A 22,734-nucleotide genomic window follows, 5' to 3' on the forward strand; every position below is an offset into this window, starting at 1 on the left:
ATGTCCTCCAGTGTGTCCTCCTTAGATATGGCTACACCTATCGACCAGCACTCACGAAGTGTAGCCATGCCCCGAATGATCCGTGCACGTTCCTTACGGTCAGCGCTCATAGTGAATCCAAGTCAAAGCACTACCATACACTCCTTCATTACAAGCCCCTGCGTCACTCCAGTCGACGTCGGTCAGTCCACATCGAGATCGTTGGGCGACCGGCGACAGCTCCATGACGTCGTTCCTGTCGGCGCTGCGCGCCGAGTTCCCCGCTCCCTCCGCTTCGGGGAGCTTTGCCAGGCAAAATGCAACGCCTGGCGAGTCTCCGCAGCTCTCGCCGCCGTCTGTGGGGAAAGTTACTGCCGATCAAAGCTCGACGTTCTGCGACCCTTTCCTCTCCTCCGAGAGACTGTGGGATGTGTCGCTCCCCACGCACCGCCGCGACCTGCTGCGGGTGCTGCAAGTGGACCACGACGCGCTGCGTGCAGCCAACGAGCGGGAGGCCGCGGCGGGCGCTGTGGGCGCCGTGGTGACCTCCAGAAGACACAGGGCCAAGGACCAGAAGCCCAAGCCCAAAGAGCCCAAGAAGGACGTCGCGGAGCTGCTGCTGGTGGCCTGTGCCACACACACGAGCGCCAACAGCGACAGCTGCTTCTTGACCACGCTGGAGCTGGCCGAGTCGGTGCTGCAGACCGTTCAGGACAGTCGGGGAGACGCCGACACGGTGCAGGCTCAGCTCTTCGGCCTCGTGGGCGTGGAGGGCATGGACCTCATCGCGTTCGCGGTGCAGAACCAGAAGGAGCTCAGCAGCTCCAGCGTGACCAAACAGAAGCTGCTGGACGCCCAGAAGATGCTGGAGATAGCCGAGAGGCACGCGGAGAGTGGAGGCGCCTCCGCGAGACCGACGGGGTTCAGTATCCAGACGGAAGCGGAGCAGCAGTTCCAGCGACAACAGCGCAAGGCGCTGCGTAGAGCGAACCGGCAGAATGGTGGTGGAGAAGAGGAGGAGGTGAACTGGCTGGAAGCGGCGGGGTACGACCCGGAAGTGTTGAGGCTGCAAAGGGAGTTCGCTGAGGAGGAACGAAGACTGCAGTCGTCCTCGCTGGTGCAGCGCGAGTTTGGAGAGCTGCAGGGAGGATATGACTCCACTGCGGCGGCGGGTCAGCTGATGTCGGCAGGAGCCCTTACGCTGCCGGCGAATACCAAGAGAACGCACTACAAGGGATACGAGCACGTGTTCATCCCTGCCCACGCCAAAAAGGGGCTGGGGAGAGAGGAAAAGCTTGTGGCTATCTCGAGTCTGGAAGAGTTCGCGCAGACTGCGTTCCACGGCATCACCAAGCTCAACCGACTGCAGTCGAAGCTGTTTGAAGCTGCGTACAACTCGAACCAGAACCTGTTGGTGTGCGCCCCGACTGGTGCTGGTAAGACCAACGTGGCTATGCTTACTATCCTGCAGGAGGTCAAGTTGCAGCTCAATCGGCATCGGGATCAGTCCGCCAGTAAAGGCCTCGCCAATATGAAAATTATCTACGTGGCTCCGATGAAGGCTCTGGCGCAAGAAGTGGTCACGAAGTTTGGCCAGAGACTGCAAGCGCTGAAGCTGAAAGTGCGCGAGCTCACGGGTGATATGCAGTTAACAAAGAAGGAGATCGAGGAAACTCATGTGATTGTGACGACGCCGGAGAAATGGGACGTCATTACGCGCAAGTCCGGCACCCAGCAGTCGCTTCTGAGCCAGGTGAAGCTTCTTATTATCGATGAGGTCCACCTACTGGCAGATGAACGTGGTCCTGTTATCGAGACCATCGTGGCACGTACGTTGCGTCGCGTGGAGAGTACGCAGAGCATGATTCGCATCGTAGGTCTTTCAGCGACGCTGCCCAACTACGTCGACGTCGCGTCATTTTTGCGCGTGTACGTTCCGAATGGGGACGCACGCATGCAAAACGCAGCTACGAATGGCGGCAAGGGCGGACTGTTCTTCTTTGACTCGACGTACCGACCAGTGCCCCTCGATCAAACGTTCATCGGAGTGAGCACGAACGCAAATTTGAAGGAAGCGCTTGGATTAAGTGCCGCCGCGCTCTCTACGGTGACAGCAAGTGAGGAGGATCTTCAAAAGGAAAAGAAGGCGGCGGGCGCTACCATGAGTCGTCAACGCCAGATCCAGTTGATGATGAACAAACTTACTCTAGCTCACTGCCTGAAGCAGGTCGAACACAACGAGCAAGTGATGGTATTCGTTCACTCGCGAAAGGAGACGGCAGCTACGATGCACAGCATTGTTGAGCTCGCGCGTGGTAACGAGGAAGAACCTGGCACGCTGGAAGCATTTTTGCCGCCGCCAGAACTTCAGATGCCCGTTAACTTGCAAGATCGCGTTCAGAAGAGCCGCAACAAAGAGCTGAAGGAGCTGCTGGGGTATGGCATGGGTATTCACCACGCTGGTATGCTTCGCAGCGACCGAAATCTGACAGAGCAACTGTTCGAAATGGGCTACATTCGCGTACTCTGTTGTACGGCAACGCTGGCATGGGGTGTGAATTTGCCTGCACACTCCGTTATTATCAAGGGTACTCAAGTATACAATGCTGACAAGGGTGGCATGACCCAGCTGAGCATGCTCGACGTTATGCAGATCTTTGGTCGTGCTGGTCGTCCACAGTACGACACGAGCGGTGATGCTGTGCTCGTGACGACTCAAGACCAGCTACCTCACTACTTGCGGCTGCTTACGACAGGCATCCCAATGGAGTCGGCGCTGATCAAGGCGTTACCTGATCACTTGAATGCCGAGATTGTGTCTGGCACCGTGACGAACCTGGAGGAGGCGTGTACGTGGCTCAGCTACACGTATCTGTACGTACGCATGCGGAAAAACCCGCTAGCCTACGGCATGAAACTGGATGATGTGAATGAGGACCCGATGCTGATCGCTCGACGCAGACAATTGCTAATGGATGCTGCTGAAAAATTGGCAGCGTGTCGTATGATCAAGATTTTGCGCGAGAAGGTTCAGTTGGGCGCCGACCAAGAAGGCAAAATTGCGTTTGCGGTGACCTCAATGGGACGTGTGGCCAGCCACTTCTACATCCAACACACTTCCATCGAGACTTTCAACGATCTGCTTGACAGCAAGGCAGGCCAGAAGGAAGGCGATGAAGATGATCTGGACTGGGAGAAGGTGCTATTGGTTCTCTGCAGCAGCAACGAGTTCGAGCAGCTGAAGTCGCGTGAAGAAGAAATGCCGGAGCTGGAGAAGCTTAAGCGTCGGTTCTGCCGCTACGATATCCTTGGTGGAGGTATGGACACCTACACGGGCAAGACGAACATTCTTCTGCAAAGTTTGATCGGGCGCGCCCGTGTGTCGACGTTCACGCTTATCTCCGACACAAATTACGTCGCTCAGAACGGTTCTCGTGTCTGCCGTGCCCTGTTCGAGATCTGCTTAAAGAAAAACAGCGCACGCAAGGCCGAGAAGTTCCTGCAACTTGCCAAGTGCATCGATCAAAAGATGTGGTGGGACCAGAACGCCATGCTGCAGCTTCCGAATATCCCTCTCGATATCATCGGAGAGGTTGATCGCCGCCAAAATATGACCCTGTACGACGCAGTTGCGGATCCCGACGCCTTTAACCTGAGTGCCAAGGTGAAAAAGTGGGTCCAGAGCGTTCCGTTCATCGACATGGACAACGTGCAGACGCAACCGTTCGGTGGTAACATGATCAAGCTGGCGTTTGATCTCTACCCACTGTTCCCTGAGTGGAAAGAAGGCGTCTTCCAGGGCAAGACTCTGGCCTCATGGCTCTGGGTGGAAGATGGCATCACTGGTTACATCTACCACTCGGAGTACTTTGTGCTCCACCAGAGTCGATTTCTGGGATGGAAGGCAGGCACGCAGACGCTCGAGGTGGAGTGCTATCTCCCGGTGTTTGTTTCCCAGACGCAAAAGGATGCCAACTACGTGATTCGCATTTTGTCCGATCGTTTTGTCGGCATCGAGTCTTTTTACGAGGTGATCTACACGCCGAGCGAAAGCACTGTGGCCGAGACGAAGAAACAGAAGGACGAGATGTACACGAAGCTGCTTCGACTTCACCCGCAACCGCTCCAATCTCTTGACGACCCAGTTTATCAGGCGCTGTACGTGGGCACGTTCCAGTACTTCAACCCGATCCAAACCCAAGCATTTCACCAGCTTTATCACCAGAATGGCAATGTGCTGCTTTGCGCGCCGACTGGCAGTGGAAAAACCGTGTGTGCCGAGCTAGCAATGCTACGGGTGTGGAAACAGCAGCAGGCCAGCGAAAATGGTCAAGCTGGTGCTGAGGGAGGCTCCGACACAGCGGCGGTGCAGCCACACCGAGGCCGACGCACCTCGCAGTCACTCATTGTGTACATCGCACCGATGAAAGCGCTCGCTCGCGAGAAAGTGGCGGAGTGGAAGGCTCGGTTCGAAAATAATGCACACCTGCACAAGAAGGTGGTCGAAGTTACCGGCGATACACTCGTCAATGTGGAGTTTATCCTGAACAAGGCGGATATCGTGGTCACGACTCCGGAAAAGTGGGATTTGTTGACACGAAGCAGCACCGTTGGTCGCGCGCTGATGAGTCAAATGGCACTTGTGATCGTAGATGAAGTGCACTTGGTAGGAGAGGCGCCGCGTGGTGCCGTGCTTGAAGTTTTGATCAGCCGATTAAGACGATTCAAGCGCTCAGGCCCGCCTATCCGCGTTGTTGGTTTGTCTACAGCTCTTGCAAACGCAGGCGACGTGGGTCAATGGCTGGGTGGAATCACTTCAAGCCACGCTAACAACCCTGATGGAGGCCAAGTATACAACTTCCGAGCCTCCGTGCGCCCCGTGCCCATGGACGTGCACATTCAAGGCTTTCCGGAGCGTCATTACGTGGCGCGGATGGGTGCTATGAACAAGCCCACCTTCATGGCTATCAAGTCGCACTCGCTCGACAAACCAGTGCTCATTTTCGTATCGTCCAAGGCTCAGACGAAGCTAACAGCGCTAGACCTAATCCAGTTCTGCGTTGCTTCTGACGAGGGCGGAGATGGAAGCAAGCGCTTCTTGAAGATGGACGAAGCTGTCATGGACTCGATTTGCCAGTCGAACCAGATCGTGGATGAAACGCTAAAACACACGCTTTCTTTCGGCATCGGCCTTCACCACGCTGGCCTGGCGCGGAGAGACCGCGAACTTGTGGAGAAGCTGTACAAGGATCGCCTTATCCAAGTTGTGATTTCTACTTCGACGTTGGCGTGGGGAGTGAATCTTCCGGCTCACCTTGTAGTAATCAAGGGCACCGAGTACTTTCAGAACGGACGGTACCGCTCATACCCGTTGAGCGACTTGCTGCAGATGATCGGCCGTGCTGGTCGCCCGCTGCTGGATGACAAGGGCGTTGCGTGTGTACTGGTAGAAGAGAGCAAGAAAAACATGACGCAGCGCTTCTTGTACGAGCCTCTGGCAGTCGAGTCGTGCCTCGGTGGAAATGCCGCGCCCCACATCTTGGCGAATCACTTGAATGCCGAGATTGCAGCAGGCCTCATTCACACGAATAAGGACGTTATGGACTACTTGAGCTGGAGCTTGCTTTTCCAGCGAGTGCTGAAGAACCCGAGCTTCTATGGAGTTGGCACCGACTTGGTGGTCACCGACTCTCCTCATGAAAAACCTGGGAAGCAGAGCAAGCAGGGAAAGCAGCAAAAAAAGCCTAGCAAGCAAGACGAGTTGGAGACGTTTTTCCAGCAGCTTATATCCACGACAATGCAGCAGCTAGACACCAGCCAATGCGTCACAATGTCTCAAGCGAATGGCACACCGTCCTTCGAACCTACATTTGCCGGAAAACTCGCTGCGTCACTCTACGTGGATGTTCGCACGGTATCCAACATGCTTTCAGCTCTGGAGACCGTGGCAAACGGGAAGAAAGAAGCCGATGCGCGGGCCAACACACTGCGGCTGCTTTGCGTGGTTTGCGAGTCGAGTATGGAGCTCCGAGATATCCCGCTGCGCCATAACGAGGTCATGAATAACATCATCACGGATCTTTGCGCGAAGGTGAAGTACTCGCCACTAAAGCACTTGTTCGCCAGTGCGCCCAAGCGCCAGAAGGCGCTGCTGGAGACCCACGGAAGCGAGGTGAAGGCGCTCCTCGTGCTGCAAATGCACTTGATGGGTATTCGTCTGCCGTCAAGCGACTTTGTTAATGATCTTCGGACACTACTCGACCATTTGCCGCGTCTGCTGAGCGCGGTGATCGACCTCTGCGGTTATCTCAAGCTCACGGATCTGGTTTTCACCGGTATTCGTCTGTCTCAAGCTGTTGTTCAGGGTCGATGGCCGAATGAAGTGAGTGCTGATAGTAATGATGTACTGGCCCAATTGCCGCACGCGTCCCAGTCGGTCTTGAAGCTGCTGCGTGAGCAGTTCAAGATTGAGAGCATTGCTGATTTACAAGCAGCTCTGGCAGCAAAGGGCAAGAAGTCGCAGATCATTGAGCGTCTGCAGAGCCAGCAAACGCAACAGCAACGTGGCCGCCCTAGCGGCCTTACAAAGCACAAGGTCAATGAGCTTATTCGCGTGGCTGAGGGGATTCCGCAGCTCCGCGTGAGCGTTCAGGTGAAGAAGAAACAAGAGCAGCAGGTGGTTGACGTGGAATTGACTGGTTTGAACGACCAAGGTGGGAAGAACTTGGCCTTCACCTCGCGTCTCCAGAAGCCGAAGCCGTACGGCTTCTACGTCCTTTTGACAACCAAGAAAGAGGGAGCTGGAGAGGAACTCGTCCATGTGAAGCATGTTGCGTGGAAGCACAAGATTCACGTGTCATTTTCGCTGCCATCTCCAGGTGTTAGCTATGAAGTGCACGTGCTCTCCGATGCGATTGCTGGTATCGACAGTTCACATGTCGTTCAGGCATGAAGGATTACTCAAGTATGACGAAGTTGTTTCAACAACAATGCATAGACAGGTACGAAGACAGCACAGGCAGGTAAATGCAAACACGAATCGTTGCAACTTAGCATGGGAGGTATGGAGATATCTAGTTACTTGTTGTGTTGTGTTGCGCTAGCTAGAGAAAGAGCGTCGGGCTTACTTGACCTTGGTCATGGGGCCCGTATGTGCGTTGAAGATAGGCTGAGCTGTTGCTGGTGTGGTTACGCTGTCGCGTGTGTTGGAGAGGCTGCGCTGGTAGACATTGAAGGCGTTGTGTTTTGCAGGTCCCTCGATGAAGGCGACCAGCTCATCGCTCATGTAGTACTGCTCGGAGGTTTTGTTGACGGAGCAGTCTTCGCAGAAGCAGAGCAGGATGGTGTCGATTCCCGTGCCGTAGACGTCCAGGAAGAACGAAGCCGTCGCGTAGCTCAGCACACCGGTGAGCAGCATGGGGAAAATGGGGCTGCTCACGTTGGCGAGGTCGCCCATGAAGAAGCTGGGGAGGTGTGTCGGTGGGTACCGGATGAAGACGAACATGAAGAGCATGCAGAAGCCCGTGATGAAGACTTTACCAAGGATCATCAGGAAGCGCGCGATGATGCTGACGGTGGCGACGCGAGCGGCGTTGGCCAGCAGCAGCGCGAACGAATCCTTCATGGACGGGCAGAAGCTCCGGCCTTTCATGGCCATGATGATAAAGGCGTTCTTGTTGAGGAACTTGAGGCACTTCTCGAAGCACCAGAGGAAGCACCTGAAGCACATCATGGCCACTTTGACGACGGCGTTGCCCTGCTTGGCAGCGCGCATCTTCTGGTCGACATACTCGAGGGCAATGCGCAGGAACTGTACGATGGCGATAATGAGACTGCCGAAGGCAATCGACCCGAAGTGATAGCGGATCGTACGCCATACCGAACGCAGCACGGGTCGTGCAGGAACCTGGCGCTTGTCTAGCGTCCAGTAGTACTCGCAGAAAGCACCGGCAATCGTGGCGTACGCTGCCGCCTGGATGAATTGACTGGTCCAGAGCAACCCGAAGAGGTGGTAGATCATCAAGTAGTGCATGGTGTCGTCGTCTTTCATCTGCACGGGCACGACAGATCCAACGTTGGTCCCTGTGGCGCCGGACGTCGTATTTGCGACGTCGTTGAGTAAAATCTTGCCGGACGTTGCAATGTACGCTGCCGCCACTAACCAGTAGGCCACAAGCCCGACTGCGAAGAACGTCGGCACGATCGGGTACAGCGTGAGCATGGGCATGGACTGCAGTGCCTTAGAAGCTTCACGGATGATGCCGATGGCAATGCGAATGCGGCCACACATGAAGATCAACAGAAGCAGCAGCAGCGCGTCGATCGCAGTGAGGACGTAGCAGGCGATGGCCCAGTAGTGAGCCTGGTCATCTGCTACGTTGATGCCCGCCGACGTGATGTATGTCGTGGTTGCAGTAGTGACAGCTTGAGCTTTCGCGGACGACACGCCCATTCCCGTCAAGGTGCTCTGCATACTAGTGCTGTTGATCAAATTGCCTTCGTACGCACAGAAGACAGTGACGACGATCTGCATGGCCACCACGAGCACGATCACGACCCACACGAAGAGCCCTGCGCAGTACCGCAGTAGCACGAGCCAGATCATGCCAAGAACCAGCGCAAACAGACCACCGCAGATCAAAATGGGGAAGGCAGCCTTCTGCAAGTCGCCCAGCCAGCGGGCCACCATGTACCATTTGCGACTCAGCATCTTGGTGACGGGGTCCTCGGTGGTGGAGCCGATCTGGCGCTCCTGACGCGTCGACTCCAAGTTCGTGCAGTTTGGCCGCAATGTGGTGACCATTTCAGCACAAGTCGTGTCGCCACAGTCTCGGAACGGGTTCATGGTTTCGTTGGTTCCGCAGGTCAAGGGCGTGCCGACCTTGTAGTTCTTGGTCTCTTCGTCCGTGCAGTCGTCGATGCACCGGGCGCTCTCAGTGACCTCGATCTTGGTGAGCTCCACGCAGCGATACAGCACGTTACTGGAGTTGGTCATGAGCTTCCAGGGAGACCCAGCCTTGTCGTACTCCATGGTGGAGCCTGCGCTGGTGTCGTCTTCGTTCACGGGGTCCTTGTGCATCTCGTAGTCCAGATACGCGTGCACGTAGAGGTCATTGGTTGAGTCGGTGAGAAGCGGGCAGGACGGGACACACACGCCGAACAGCTTGCGAAGCGTGGACGGGTTGGCTAGCTGCTTGGCACTGAGGCCAGAAGCCGACAGCGCCAGGAGGTCTTCCGAGAGCCGCGGGTAGATCATGTACTTGTAGCCGGTGAAGTCGTAAGCCGGCACGTTGTCGGTCTTGCCCGCCTTGGCGCCACATGTCCGCCCCATCCAGTCCGTGCCGTAGATGAGTCGCTGCGGCTTGCCGTGTTGGTACCCGACGCCTGCGATGATGATCATGCCGATCCAGAACACGACGAAGAAGAGCAGGCACAGCACGTCCGTGCACTTGCGGTTGCTGGGCTTGAACGGGTTCGTGCTGACCAATTCGGTGGGGCGAGTGGCTTTGCGTGTCGGGTCTTCTTGGATGTCGTCGCCGTCATCTTTGCGCGTGCTGCCGCGGTTCCCCATGACCAACAACCTCCTTCACTAAGGATTAATGAGGTAGCTGCACCTGGAAGTTGAAGTCGACTAACCGAGTGACTTGTCCGCTTTGCGGGAAACACGACAATGCTGGGAGTGTTGTCACGCCCAACATGCTTCCATTGCAGAGCGCACGAGCGCATGAAAACCACCAGGTTGAGAGCTACACACACTATCCCATGTACATGCGGCTCGATCGTTACGAAACCTCAAAAGGCCATCAAAATGACCGAAATTGTAGCCATCTCAAGTTGAAGCGGTAATTCGTCGCCTAAAACTTACATCAGTATTTTTTGCGCGAATAAATCGGAGAGACGATAAAAATGACCGAGCAGCAGGAGCTGTACCACGAGCGCCAGCAGCTCTACCGCTGCGGGCTGCACGCGCTCAACAACGTGCTCCAAGGTAGAATACGCTACCGGGATGCGAGCCCCGGCGGTAAAACTGTAGTATGAAGCTTAAAACGCCGCTACTTTTAGGCCCCCTGTTCACTAAAACCACGCTGGACGAGGCGTGTGAGGAGCTGGCGACCAGAGCAGACCCGGACGCTGGCCATGGACTCATGAGCTGGGCCTGGAACCCGCACAGATCCCCACTGGGCCTGGGCAACTACGACGTCAACGCCCTGACACTCGCCCTGCAACGAAAAAGTGAGAAGCTAAAACTTAGTCAGAAAAAAGTTTTTAGCGGAGACTGTGGACTGAACCCTTGTTATATTTTGAGTTTTCAGGGTATGTGATGCAGTGGCTGGACAAGCGAGAGCCCGTGGATGACAAGCTGGTGAAGCTGGATGAGGCGGAGGGAGTGCTCTGCAATGTGGTGATGACCACGATGCTCAGCAGCTTGTGGCAGCAAAGACACTGGTTCGCCATCCGAAAAGTTGGCGGCGTGTGCTACAATTTGGACTCGAAGCTGCAGGCTCCGGCGGTGCGTTGCGTTCGAGGTGCAAGTACGTGGATGCTTCTGACGTTTTGACCGAGTTTTGTGGCGGCCTTTTCTGTTGTTTGTGCCTTTGTAGCCGTTTGAAAGTGAGGGCGAGTGCTACCGGTTTTTGCAGGAACTTGTCAACACTGGCGAGTGCGAGCTGTTCCTGATCACAAAAGAAGACAAATCTGAAGCTGCGGAAGAAGCGCCAAAGACTGAGTGAAGATTGTGGTCTGGGCCACCGCAGAAGGATAGATCATTTCGTGCTCATTGAAAAATGATAGCGATCTTGAACGATTGTAGGCTTGCACTCTTTCGACTTTTCTCGCCCCGACTTCAGGATTTTTGCTGAAGTATCGGCGTGTACTTAGCTCACACCGTAATTGGAGGAAGAAGCCACGTCATGAGCTGGCTCCAGTAGCTTGGATCCGTCATTTCTTGGCGATGGAGTAACAGGCCAGCGATGTCGTCCCAGTGGAAGTTGTCCCCGTTCCGAAGAACGATGCCGTCTGGATTCATCACAACCGTGTGCGGAACGCTTTGTAATCCGTAGGGACCGGGGACTTCCGCGTCGCCTAGGCCGAAGTGCATCACGGTGGGTTGTTCACCGTCACCGTAGTGCCGGCGCACGCGTGGCTTTTTGACGCCCTTTATGTCGACGATTGTATCCAGGAAAGCGAGCGTGTCACCGACATTTTGGTCCAGATTCACGAGCACAAAGTTGATGAGCTTGTGGTGATTGTCCTTGCTGAACAGCTCCATGAGCTCCACCTCTTGCTCGCACGCCTTGCTCCACGTGGCGTAGAACGTCAGAATCGTGTACTTGCCTGCGCTGGCTGCTATCAGGTCCATCAACTGCTTCCGCTCTCCTGTCTCCAGATCAACCAGCGTCATATCCGCTGCCGGCTCGTTCAGCGCGCACGACATGGTGTGGTGATTCTTTGATCTTCGAGTCTCTTTGCTGTCTGGAGAGACGCTTGAGGTCGTTTCGCGCTTTCTGAAGATCGATTTTAGCACTTGGTATGGACTATCGAGTGCTGTGCTGAATCGACTTGATGGTACGAGTAGCTAACGTGATACAAGTGATACAAGTAGTTTGGAAAACCAGATTGCCATTTGCAGCACCTCAGGAGCAGGACGATTCTTTCGCGCTGATTTGTACGATGCATGTACAGTACAAGAATCAAAGTGCAGCATGGGCTTTCCACGAGTCTTTTTGTATCCGATGGGGCCCCTGTCGCTTTGAAGCGATAGAGGGATTTCTATGCAGTTAATTGAGCATGCATGGATTTTGTTATCGTAACAAGCCATTTCTTTTCTCTCCAGGATTTCAGAATTCAAATTCGGTGGGCCGAAAAACCGAGAGAGCGGTTTGAAAGTGAACTTCCTCCGTTCTGTCGATTACACTAAAATGCTTCAGTAAAAGACCGCAAAAACACTATCCCTCCAAGCTTGAAAACGCCGGGCATGATATTTGAAAACCAGGGAATTTGAGGCCACGCAGGCAGAGAGATAGTATAGTGTAACGGACTTGTAGATAGTCCGTCAACTATAGTATTGCAGATCGTGGGTTACCAATGGCCAATACCGATCTCGGGTTGGCTCTTCCTGTTGCAGTTGAAGACCACCAACCGAAAAATCTTTTTCACGCTGATGCGCAATGTGCAAATTGTCGTTGATCCTTTACGTGACGCTTTCGCCCAGCTTTGGTTACGGTGGTGTACCACATACATGCAGTGCACTCGAGCCTCCCTCTTTTGAGTGCAGCCTGGATCTTCGTTAGTATAACATTAAATGATAAATTTTATAACGCACCTTGCAGCTGATAGCAAGCATGTTTTAGATAGCGTGTGGTCCTTCCACTCGATATTTTGCTTGCTTCAGCCCCTGCTAAGTGGTTTTGCTCGAAGCATTTCAGCCTCGACGTTGCAGATTACTGCTGAGCGAGAGCCCAAGCAGAGAAGAGCTCTGAGAGCGGCGCTTCTATCTACTGTAGCCGTCTCGGTGGACGAAGCCAATACAAAGCCCCATCTGATCCATGGGATCCTTTCGCTGCGCGCATCAAAATACACAGCACAGTGCATGTAGCCCAATGCAAGATACACTTGCATCAACTTTCCATTGGGCTGAGGTTCGCGAACTTCCATGACGGTGGAAATGGAAATGCTGCACGCTGCAGATCGAACGCCACCGAAAGCTGGTTGCTACAATACAGGCAGTCGTGCAGTCGTTGGGAGGAGGTAATTTCCTGTGATCACGAGATAGCTGCCGGATTGCCAGTGATACAGGCTGTGCGCGCCTTCAACGATAAACGCTGACCCAGTGTTGCCGTGGTCCCAGAGGCTGTCAAAGCCGTTGAAAATCGCCGCCGTCGATCTGACGTCGCCATCCGCAGGACCTCGTGGCGCACGGAAGTACCCGACCGCTCCACCGAATCTCTGGTGCTGCCAGTCAGCGCGGGAATGTCACGGCGTCGGGCTCACCAGTTGGGGCTTCCAGCTTGAAAGGAGCAGCCTGCGCCGATTACGACTGCTGTCACGAGCCGCTGGGCGGCAGCATCTGGAGTTCAACAAGGCGACGACGGACACGTCCATGCAGCTCTCGCCACTCAGTGACGCTCGTTCACTCGGCTGGTAGGTAGAGTTGGCAAGGTGGTCATCCTCCTCCTAGCATGACAGCGCTCGTGCCATGGAGCACGCCGCTTCAACGCGTAGCGCTTCAATCTTCAGTCGACAAGCGCTGCCAAGTCGATCTGTTCCGCACCAGGCTGCGATGGTGCACCTTCACAGCGAGCTGTCCATAGGATAGGGGTCCATTATTGCTTTGGCTTTCATGAATCATGCTGTCCGAGCAATTCCTCGCGGCACCGCCGCCATCTGTGGCATTGGAACCCGAACGTCCAAGTGGAAAGGCCAGCAGCAGGAGCTCTTGAGAGTTCAGCTCGCGTTGAGAGAAGGGAGGACCATGATGATCTCGAGCGCAGGCTGCGGGGGCCGACACACGTAGACAGTCCTCGCAAATAGTCAGACCAATCGACCAGGTCTCCGTTCCCCCTTTCAGTGGAAGGCACGCGGGATGCTACGCGCGCCATGGCTCGGGGCGCTCGCCCTGGCGACAAGTGGCGGGCTGTCGGCGCTCGCGGACTACTCGTCGGTGGAAATCTACTCGGACGCCAACTGCGACTCGGTGCCCCTCGTGGTCACGCTCGAGCTCACCAACACCACGTGCACCATCACGGACTCGTGCAGCGCCATCGAGATCAACAACTCGTCCTACTACTACTCCGAGCGCTGCGCCACGGACCGCTTCGAGTACACGTCGCAGCTCTTCACCGGGGCCAAGTACCTCATGATCGACGGCTTCCAGGAGGACGGCTGCCAGACGTACGCCGGTTCCAACATCTTCCTGGCCGCTGGCACCTGCCAACTCGCGTCCTACGTGGGTGCACGCAGCGAGATCGCCACGCTGTTCAATGACGGCTCGGCCTACATGACCATCTACAACGACTCGGCGTGCGCCACCAAGGCGCAGACCTTCGACCTCAACTCGTCCGTCGTGCAGGAACACTCGTGCTACAAGGGCAGGAACAAGTTCTACACGTCCGACCACACAGGCCTCATTACGGCCAGCAGCAGCAGCAGCGGTAGCAGTAGCGCCAGTGGTGTGAATGCCACGGACATCGTGACTATCGCTCACGTCAACAAGATGAGCGCCGGTGCGCTGTTCGGCATCGTCGTGGCCTGTGGGGCCATTGTCATTCTTCCGGCACTGCTGATCTACTGGAAGATGCGGCGCAATAAGCGCAAGGCGCAGAAGCGCAACAACAGTCGAAGGGGGCAGACCCCCGACATCGCCTTGGCGGTGAGTGACAAGCACGAGAGCGAGGAGCGCTACGCCCCCGATATGTCGCCCCCGAGCGACCAGAGGAGCACCTGGAGCTCCCACACAGGAGAGTCGACCCCCGCTCTTCGCAGCAACGAGCGGCGGTGCGACCCGCTGCGTAGTGACAGGAATCGCAAGGACGACAAGCGCGGCAGAAAAGTCCGCGGGGAAGAGCTGCGCAGTGCAGACAGGTTGCGCAATGCAGACAAGTTTCGCGGTGACTCGATCGGCCGGAGCGGTCGGCTTCACACTGACGAGCTGCGTACGACCCCCGTGCGAGGCAATCGGATGCACCGCGCAGATCTGAGCGACAACCCCATTCATAGCGACCCGGTGCGCAGTGATCGTTTGAAAAACGAACGTCTGCGTAAGGAGAGACAACGGAAGGATCGACGTGGGGACGAACCGCGCAGTGATCGTAGTGACCGCCAGCGCGGCGATCGCACTCCTAGTGACCCCGTGCGGAGTGACCGGATGCGTAGCAATCGCACTCCTAGTGATCCAGTTCGCAGTGACCGGGCTATTGAGCAGCCTAAACGCCCGCCTGTTCATGCCGAACGACTGTGCGGCCCGATCACCGCGGACAGCGTGTGTGAAGACGACGCCGTTTTGTCGTCTCGCATCCCGCGTGACAGTGTATTTGTCGAGGACTTGATCGGTCGAGGTGGATATGGCGAGGTCTACAAGGGCACGTACGAAGGGAGGGCGGTCGCCGTGAAAATGCTGTTCCCCGAGTCGCGGAAGAGCACCCGCCATGTGACCGAGTTCCTGACCGAGGTGAAAATGATGACGGTCATGGACCACCCGCGCGTCGTGGAGTTTGTTGGCGTGTCCTGGAACAACTTGATGGATCTCTGTGTGGTGACGGAGTTCATGGCTGGAGGTGACCTGCGCGCGTGGCTGAGCGACTGCGTCGACAACAATTACCCGGTTGGTTTCGACTACACCAAAGTGAAGATCGCGACGCACGTGGCACACGCGCTCGCGTACCTGCACTCACTGACCCCGTCGGTGATTCATCGCGACTTGAAGTCTCGGAACATTTTGCTCAGCGAGAGCCAAGACGCGAAGCTAGCGGACTTTGGGGCCTCGCGTGAGCGAGTGGACCGCACGATGACAGCAGGAGTCGGCACCTCGCTGTGGATCGCGCCGGAGGTAATGATGGGGGAGCGATATGATGACAAGGCCGACATGTTCTCGTTCGGTATCGTGCTGTCCGAATTGGACTCGCAGCAGAACCCGTACGCGCACGCCAAGGAGAACAACCCGGCCGGACGCAAGATGCCCGAGACGGCCATCCTCCAGTTGGTCGCCATGGGCAAACTACGCGTAGAATTCTCGCCAGGAGCTCTGAAGGGACTGGTGCAGATTGGCACGGCGTGTACTTCGATCGACCCGACGGAGCGTCCGTCTGCAGCCGAGGCGTTCCGGAAGCTCCAGACGATTCTGGCACAAGAGGCAAAGAAAGCAATCAACGCGAAATGAACCTAACCTATAAGAAGAGGGACAGTGCCCCGCGCCGCGAAGGTGGGGACGATAGATCCGCTTCCGCGTTATGAAGGCTCTTACGCAGCGTATGCTATACACACAATACGTTCGTACGGTCTCGGTAGTAGTGATGCCGGTACTTGATCCAGAGCCTCCTGCTGCTGCCGAGCTTGCCACTCCTCTCAGGGCTGGTGGCTTATATACACCTTGAATAAACCTGATGTAGTTGTACTCAAACGAGTGGCGTTGTCTTGTGTTGGTGACCACGATCAACTTCTCATCTTCTCAGGCGAAGTCTGCGCCCCAAGCGTTCCATTCTATCCATGCACAAGATGCACGCGGCCATCATGAGCAATACGTAGGCAACGAGAATGCCGACTATGGCTCCAGTGTTGATACCCCCCGAGCTCTCGGAAGGTGTGATGGAGACTGTAGCGTTCGTTCCCGCTTCGGAGCCTCCTCCATGGATTTCAGAGCCGCAGGTCGGGCTACCAACCATATCGTGGCCACTTCCAACGCTGCTGGAGCTGTCGGTGACTCGTAGTTGGGTGCTTGTAGCATCAAAGCTGCCTGTACTGGAGCTGGAAGTGCCAGGGTCTATACTGGAGTAAAACACGTTGTAGTTCTTGAAGCACGAATGGCTCGACAGCGTCTCGTTATTTGGCGCGTAACCACGAACTGGAGCGCCGGTACACGAGCTGCTGTTGTAAATGGCGAGACTTGCGGTTCCGTCGTCATGCAGTGCTGCAACGACCGAGTTGTCGCTGGAATCGTCGTACACTTGGCACTCGCCGGAAGCCAAGTACGCGTTGGCACTCAGGAACAACTTGCAGTTTTCGGTGAACGTCTCGACTAGCAAGTAGCTGGAACCGGTGAACTCGTTGGCCACGTACGCCTCTAGATCCGCATCCTCGCAGGTCGTGGCGGAGGAGTAGACGACGCTGTTCGAGATGAAGAAAACGCACTCCACAGCTTCACAGTCGGCTGATCCGACGACCGACACGACCAACGGAGTCCCCGAGCAGTTGCCGCCTTCGTAGATAATGGTGCTCGACATGGAGTCCGCAGCAATCGCCGAATACAAAGCAGCAATCAGAACGAGCATGATCGCGAGGGGTGCACTTTGTCGGGAGAAGATGAACTGCATTACGATGACTGCGAGCAAATCGAACCACGGACTCGGCTCGGAGTTGAACGAAAGTTCGACAATAGGACGGTCGAGGGTGGACTGCGCACTACTCACTGGGACGGCGATGAGGCGAGCATTACTAGTGTAAGGAACGGTGGATTGGAATCGGGCGATTGCACATCTCAATGGGGGACTGGAAAGTGTTTGACTTCGACCTTATCTTGTGGTTTTGAGCTGCTGGAAGAAGCTTACGCGAGACTCAGGCCACGACGGTAGCTCATACTCTATGGTGGACAAATGGACTCGAGAGCACACGAACTTCGATGAAAGATGGCCACGGTGTCCGTGACCACTAAGGCACCTCCCACGTTGCTTCGGCGAGGTGACGACAGAGTTGAATTCGCTGCAACGTTGAACGCATCTGGACCAAAAAAATATCGAGAACGGTAAGAAACCAGCAGCGAACATCTGCAAATAATTATGCTGCATCGAGACCTCATACCGGTGCTCGCTAGCGCATGCACATGCCCAGCTTCGATTCAATCGAATCGATTGACAATTTGTGAATTCAGAGTAATCTGGTAACTCTCGCTATCTTGGCGTGAAACTCGCAGCGCAGCCCAGTGTACTTCCTGGATGAACCAACGACGCTCATGCAGCCAAAATCGTTATGTACGCTGTGCGTAAGGTGGCCAACAGCGGCCGAACCATTATGTGCACCATTCATCAACCATCCGACATTTTCGTTCTCTTCGATAACTTACTTGTTGCGGTGAGATGCTTTATTTCGACGCTTTACACGATGCATCGAGCAGTCAGTGCGTGGGCGAACAACTTGTTGTCCACTTCCAAGCCATCCCAATCGTTCCTCGACTACCTGGAGGTCAAAACCCTGCTACTTGGATGCTCGAGTGCATCGGTGCGGGCGTCAGAAGATCGGACAGCGGACGATGCTCGACGCATACTGTTGATTTTGTGCAACACTTTCCAAAGAGCGCCGAGCATGTCGCTCTCCTGCAAGAACTCAAGCGACCAGGTGTGGGCAAGGCTGCTTCCGATCTCTTCCCGGTGATTGTGTTCCATCACGCGCGAGTTGGGACGCAAGTGTTTTCAGTGACTCGACGCTTTTTCACGACGTACTGGAGAACACCATCGTACAACCTCACACGACTGGCAATTGCGCTGGGTTTGGGCTTGGTGTTCGGTTTGCTACTTTTGTAGTTGACGACTTCACAACATATCAAGGGATGAATTCGGCCGTGGGTGTAATCTTGATGACAACTCTGTATCAGGGCAACATTTCATTCGTAGGCGGCCTATCGTTTACAGCTCAAGAACGTGCGTCTTACTACCGCGAACGGAATTCTCGGACGTACAGTGTGGTTTGGTACTTCGTTGGATCTACCGTGGTCGAGATTCCATACGCATTCACAAGTGGTTTGATCTTCTCCATTGCCTTCTACCCGATGCTGGGGTTCGTGACAATATACTCTGCTCTGTTGTACTGGGCCACTGTATCGCTATTCGTTCTCGTGGAGACATACATCGGTCAGTTTCTACACTGTAGTATACGCTCTCCCAACTGTCGAGCTTGCAGCAATCGTTGGTGTTCTCTTCAATGCTTTTTTCCTGCTCTTTTCAGGTTTCAACCCTCCTGCTGCCTCGATTCCCGAAATGTCCAAGTGGTGTTACTACATTCCACTTCACCATTACGCGCTGTCGATCCTCGTCGCGCTCGCGTTTGGTGAGTGTCCGAACGAGGCAACGCACGATACAACGGCGCGGTGGATGGGTTGCCAACCGCTTGAAAATTCGCCGTTGTCGCTTGATCCTTTCACTATACAAGAGTACATCGGTCAAGCCTACAACATCAAGTACAAGGATATTTAGAGCCAATTCGGTTTTCTCATCATCGTCCTCCGTGCGTTTTCGTTCCTAGTTCTGAGGTATTTCAACCATCAAAAAAGAAGAACCAGCAACAGAAGCACTAGTAGTAGCGTGCTGCACAACAAGGAGTAGATGGCGATTTTATCAGCAAAGGAGTAGATGGCGATTTTATGAAGTTTTTGGAGCTTGAAAAATAAAACGAGAAATTGACTTTTTATTGATATTCCCCACCAGTAACTACTTGTATATGTGTGGAAGGCGCTTGTCTAGCAAAACCACTCGAGCTGTCGCTTGACTTGCTTTCCGTGCCAGGGTATACGTTGTTGTAGAAGACGAAATCTCCCGTACCACAAACGTGATGTTCGATATCGTTCGCGTCGATGAGGACTTCACTCACAAGATCTTGTTCGTCACAACCTCCACCAGGTGCAAATGTTTTCAACGTCGCGGATCCGCTCGTATTCATTGCAACAATTTCGGAGACCTGACCACCAACCACCAGACAATCGCCAGTTGCGCGATGCGCAAGTGATCCCTTGTATGCCTCGCAATTGCTGTCGTTGAAGACGTCCGTGAGAACGTAGGATACTTCACCAAACATCTCCGCAGCGTGCGTGTATTGGTCCGAAATGCAGTCGACGACCTGGTACTCCGTTCGGTTGTCAAACCCGGCATCTTCACAGACTCCGCCCAAATTCCGTGCAGGTTGTATGCTGCGTCATGTACTGCACATCGGGCGCTCCCTCGCAAGTGCTGGTTGAGTAAAAGTCGATCGAGCGGATCACCGAAGCCCTTGCAGTGTAGTAGACCATTAATACCACCACAGCAACGTAGTGAGTGAATCGCGGCATGATAAAGGACTGGAACGATTGAGAAATGGAGACGAATGCTACCACCATTTACTCCGATTAGGACCGCCAATTTCAAGTGCGACGTCACATAGCTTCAACCACGCGCATGGGTTTTGCGATATCAGTACCCACAATAAAGGTGGCATCAGGCATACTCGGATATCACACGTCCCGGCTTGAATGGCCAACCATGGATTGGTAGTAAAATCATGATTAGTACTATACACAAATAATAGTATAGTCCTAATACAAATATTATTAGTATAAATTACATGAATAGTCGTTAGTACTAACAAAAAATTGTAGGGACAAATCACGATACTAGTACTATAAAACTACTAAAAATCCTACTAAATTCCAGGATGAAGTTCAAGGTCAATATCATCAAAGGACGCGCGCAATGGGTGGCAAACGGGTGGTTGCCAAGCTGCACTGTCGCATCCTCTCGCTCATTTTACGTTTTCTTCCCTGGAGAGCGCAACTGGGTCCGATGAGGTGCTCCAAGGCTGATGCTGTTTGCCTGATGAAACGGATACGGCGCCGCGTTGCATCTGCGGTCATCCTGTTCATCATGTTTGGAGCAATGAACTCTGGGGTGAGGTTGATCTTTACAAATGGTACGGCTAGCACTACTAGGGTTCATAGTTTGCTAGCATCTAACGCGCGCACCTTTTTGCGTTGATTTTGCAGTTCAGGGTGCGTTCTAACCTTCAGTAATGACGTTCAACCGGACAGTGAGACCTCCCCAACCAGCAGCCAAGGGATATATATGTCGAGTCAGGCTACGGAGGCGAATAAAGCTACTCGCGCGGAGTCTGACAACCTTACTCGAGCAACAACGAGTCGTAAATCCGGTGTTGGGATTCCGGCTGATATTGGTCATTACAAACCCTCCTGAGCTCGGGACGTCCATTGCTCTTCAACAGCTTTCCAAGAAAGTCTTTTCGACAGGTTCGTTTGTAATGAGCCCTCTCTGCTCACGTACGAGCAATGAGCGAGCTCGGCGTCTGCTAAATCTACATCACAACGACGAAGAGTTTGATCGGACAAGGAAATGCGAGAGGAATCTGTGGTAATGCCGTTTAGTAGTTTGAGTGTACTATTTATAACTGTTTTAGTAATATTACACTTCGCTTGCTCCCATTTAGTAATATTGATATAGTAGTAAATTAAAATCGTCACTCGAATTGTCATTATGACTTTGGGGTGAAATCGATATTACTACCTATTCCTCATGCCACGTCAAGTAAAGAAGAATCTACTTCACCAACACAACGATACCCCGATTTCACTTTACTTGCTTGTTGTTTTGAAAACTACCGAAGCTACTCGATGAGGTCATATTCTGAGTGGTTTACCCTACTCAAATCCGTGGACAAACCCGTTTCCGCTGCTACTCGTTCCAGGGTATTCGTTGTTGTAGTAGATGAATCCCCCTCTGTTGCACGTGTAGTTGTCGTCCACCACGTAGAAGAGATCGCTGAAGAGATCCTCGTCTTCACAGGTTACACCGGAATACTTCTTCCATGTCACCGACCCGTTCGCATTGAGTATCAGCAGCTGGGAGCTCTGGGCGTCGACCTTCAGGCAGTAGCCATCTGCACGGAAGTCAACTGACCCCGTGTACTCGTCGCAGTTGTTGTCGTTGAAGGCGTTCGTTAGCATGTACGGTAAGTCCCCGAACACCTCGGTCGCGTGGGTCTGGGGATCAGAGATGTAGCTGCAGATGTCGTACTCGGTCTTGTTGGCAATCTCCTTGGCGGCGCAGTCCAAGCTGCTCACTGAGCAGGGGATGCGCAGCTTGATACGGAAGTTGTCGGGTACGCCGCTGCAGTCACTCGTCGAGTAGACGTCGGTGCAAGAATGTCAGAGGCCATCGCGAGTGCGACGGATGCAGTGATGATTGACAACCAACAGGCAAGGCGTGTCATGGGCGGATCGAGCTTGAGAGTAGATATTGACGCGGCGCGGTGAATTCGACAGTGGATTCGCCAAGCTTACCTACCCAGCTCAATGTATGCTGGGTATAAGGCCAATGGAAAGGTAGCCCCCGGCATGGAAGTCGTGCTGGTTTGTGTGATGTCAGCCCGTGTATCACACGACAAAACATGGTTTCTGAAACAATGGCCAGAAGTTGAGAGCTCCATGATGATGTTGTGACGCACAAGTTGTGTAAGCAATACTTCGTAGCTCGACACTTCCTTCACCTCCGTCGCATGAAGCACGAGGACGTCGCTGAGGCGACATCGAGTCAATACGGTAGCCATTCCCACCGCGACTGGCACGAACAGAGAGATGGCTCCGTTGAGAACAAAAGGAGGAGGGGCGATGCCACCGTGTATCGGATACCGCCGACAGCTTCAACGCGCGTTACCAATCACAACGCCGCTCGCTCGACGGCACTCGCCTCCACCCCCTCTTTGCAAGCCATCGGTGACCCCTGCTCAGCTGCAGCGGGAAGTTGAGTGTTCGAGTCGATGCTCACTTCCGAACTCGAGGCGCCGAGCATGCAGCGTCTTCTCCAGCTCGTCGTGTCCTTCATGACCGTTCTGGTCGCGGTTCGCGCCGACGAGACTCGGTGCGACTTCACGGCTGTGATCGACGTGGCCGACAAGTACTACCCGGGGTGCGTCGACCTCTACAACGTGCTGGAGCAGTCCGTGCCCGTCAACTTCACCAGCACCTTGTGCGACGACCCGGACTGCATGGCCGCCATGGACGAGCTCCGATCCATGGACCTGGGCGACTGCATCGTGTTCGGCTCCACCACGCTCACGTCGGGCATCCTGGACCAGTGCAAGGACAGCTCCAAGTCCACGGCGTGGGTCGGCTGGCTCATCCTCGCGCTGTGCCTGGCCGCCTTCATCCCGGTCGTCGTCTACCGAGTCCAGTACCACCGCAAGATGAAGGCCGAGGCCCAACTGGACCTGGCCAACGGCAAGCTCGGCACCAACGACGCGCCGTACAAAGTCATCGACCTGGCCGGCACCCGCGTCTAAGACTGAAGTAGT

General features: G+C 54.6%; 8 protein-coding genes across 9 annotated transcripts; 4 read left to right on the forward strand and 4 right to left on the reverse strand.

Moving 5' to 3' along the window:
• Positions 1–223: 223 nt before the first annotated feature.
• On the forward strand, positions 224–6,931 carry IUM83_14174 (Activating signal cointegrator 1 complex subunit 3; the record flags this gene model as incomplete). The annotated part of the gene is made up of 1 exon (XM_067938899.1): positions 224–6,931. The coding sequence occupies one exon, from the start codon at positions 224–226 to the stop codon at positions 6,929–6,931; it is 6,708 nt and encodes a 2,235-aa protein (XP_067791028.1).
• Positions 6,932–7,253: 322 nt separating this feature from the next.
• Positions 7,254–9,550, reverse strand: IUM83_14175 (Choline transporter-like protein; the record flags this gene model as incomplete). Its single annotated transcript, XM_067938900.1, has 2 exons — positions 7,254–7,259; positions 7,346–9,550. The coding sequence occupies 2 exons, from the start codon at positions 9,548–9,550 to the stop codon at positions 7,254–7,256; spliced, it is 2,211 nt and encodes a 736-aa protein (XP_067791027.1).
• Positions 9,551–9,885: 335 nt separating this feature from the next.
• On the forward strand, positions 9,886–10,709 carry IUM83_14176 (uncharacterized protein; the record flags this gene model as incomplete). Of its 2 annotated transcripts, none has more annotated exons than XM_067938902.1 (4): positions 9,886–9,967; positions 10,042–10,212; positions 10,293–10,489; positions 10,581–10,709. In XM_067938902.1, the coding sequence occupies 4 exons, from the start codon at positions 9,886–9,888 to the stop codon at positions 10,707–10,709; spliced, it is 579 nt and encodes a 192-aa protein (XP_067791025.1). The 2 variants fall into 2 exon arrangements, with proteins under 2 accessions (XP_067791025.1, XP_067791026.1); XM_067938901.1 differs by having other exon boundaries at positions 10,293–10,505; positions 10,581–10,588.
• A 149-nt stretch (positions 10,710–10,858) lies between these two features.
• On the reverse strand, positions 10,859–11,413 carry IUM83_14177 (SLOB protein kinase; the record flags this gene model as incomplete). Its single annotated transcript, XM_067938903.1, has 1 exon — positions 10,859–11,413. The coding sequence occupies one exon, from the start codon at positions 11,411–11,413 to the stop codon at positions 10,859–10,861; it is 555 nt and encodes a 184-aa protein (XP_067791024.1).
• A 2,148-nt stretch (positions 11,414–13,561) lies between these two features.
• IUM83_14178 (TKL protein kinase) lies at positions 13,562–13,979 on the forward strand (the record flags this gene model as incomplete). Its single annotated transcript, XM_067938904.1, has 2 exons — positions 13,562–13,877; positions 13,939–13,979. The coding sequence occupies 2 exons, from the start codon at positions 13,562–13,564 to the stop codon at positions 13,977–13,979; spliced, it is 357 nt and encodes a 118-aa protein (XP_067791030.1).
• Positions 13,980–16,133: 2,154 nt separating this feature from the next.
• On the reverse strand, positions 16,134–17,003 carry IUM83_14179 (TKL protein kinase; the record flags this gene model as incomplete). The annotated part of the gene is made up of 1 exon (XM_067938905.1): positions 16,134–17,003. The coding sequence occupies one exon, from the start codon at positions 17,001–17,003 to the stop codon at positions 16,134–16,136; it is 870 nt and encodes a 289-aa protein (XP_067791029.1).
• A 4,079-nt stretch (positions 17,004–21,082) lies between these two features.
• Positions 21,083–21,496, reverse strand: IUM83_14180 (TKL protein kinase; the record flags this gene model as incomplete). Its single annotated transcript, XM_067938906.1, has 1 exon — positions 21,083–21,496. The coding sequence occupies one exon, from the start codon at positions 21,494–21,496 to the stop codon at positions 21,083–21,085; it is 414 nt and encodes a 137-aa protein (XP_067791098.1).
• A 734-nt stretch (positions 21,497–22,230) lies between these two features.
• Positions 22,231–22,722, forward strand: IUM83_14181 (uncharacterized protein; the record flags this gene model as incomplete). The annotated part of the gene is made up of 1 exon (XM_067938907.1): positions 22,231–22,722. One exon carries the CDS (start codon positions 22,231–22,233, stop codon positions 22,720–22,722), a length of 492 nt encoding a protein of 163 aa, XP_067791099.1.
• Between the last annotated feature and the right edge of the window lie 12 nt (positions 22,723–22,734).

Source organism: Phytophthora cinnamomi (assembly GCF_018691715.1).
Source record: "Phytophthora cinnamomi strain GKB4 chromosome Unknown Contig42, whole genome shotgun sequence".
NCBI lineage: Eukaryota > Oomycota > Peronosporomycetes > Peronosporales > Peronosporaceae > Phytophthora > Phytophthora cinnamomi.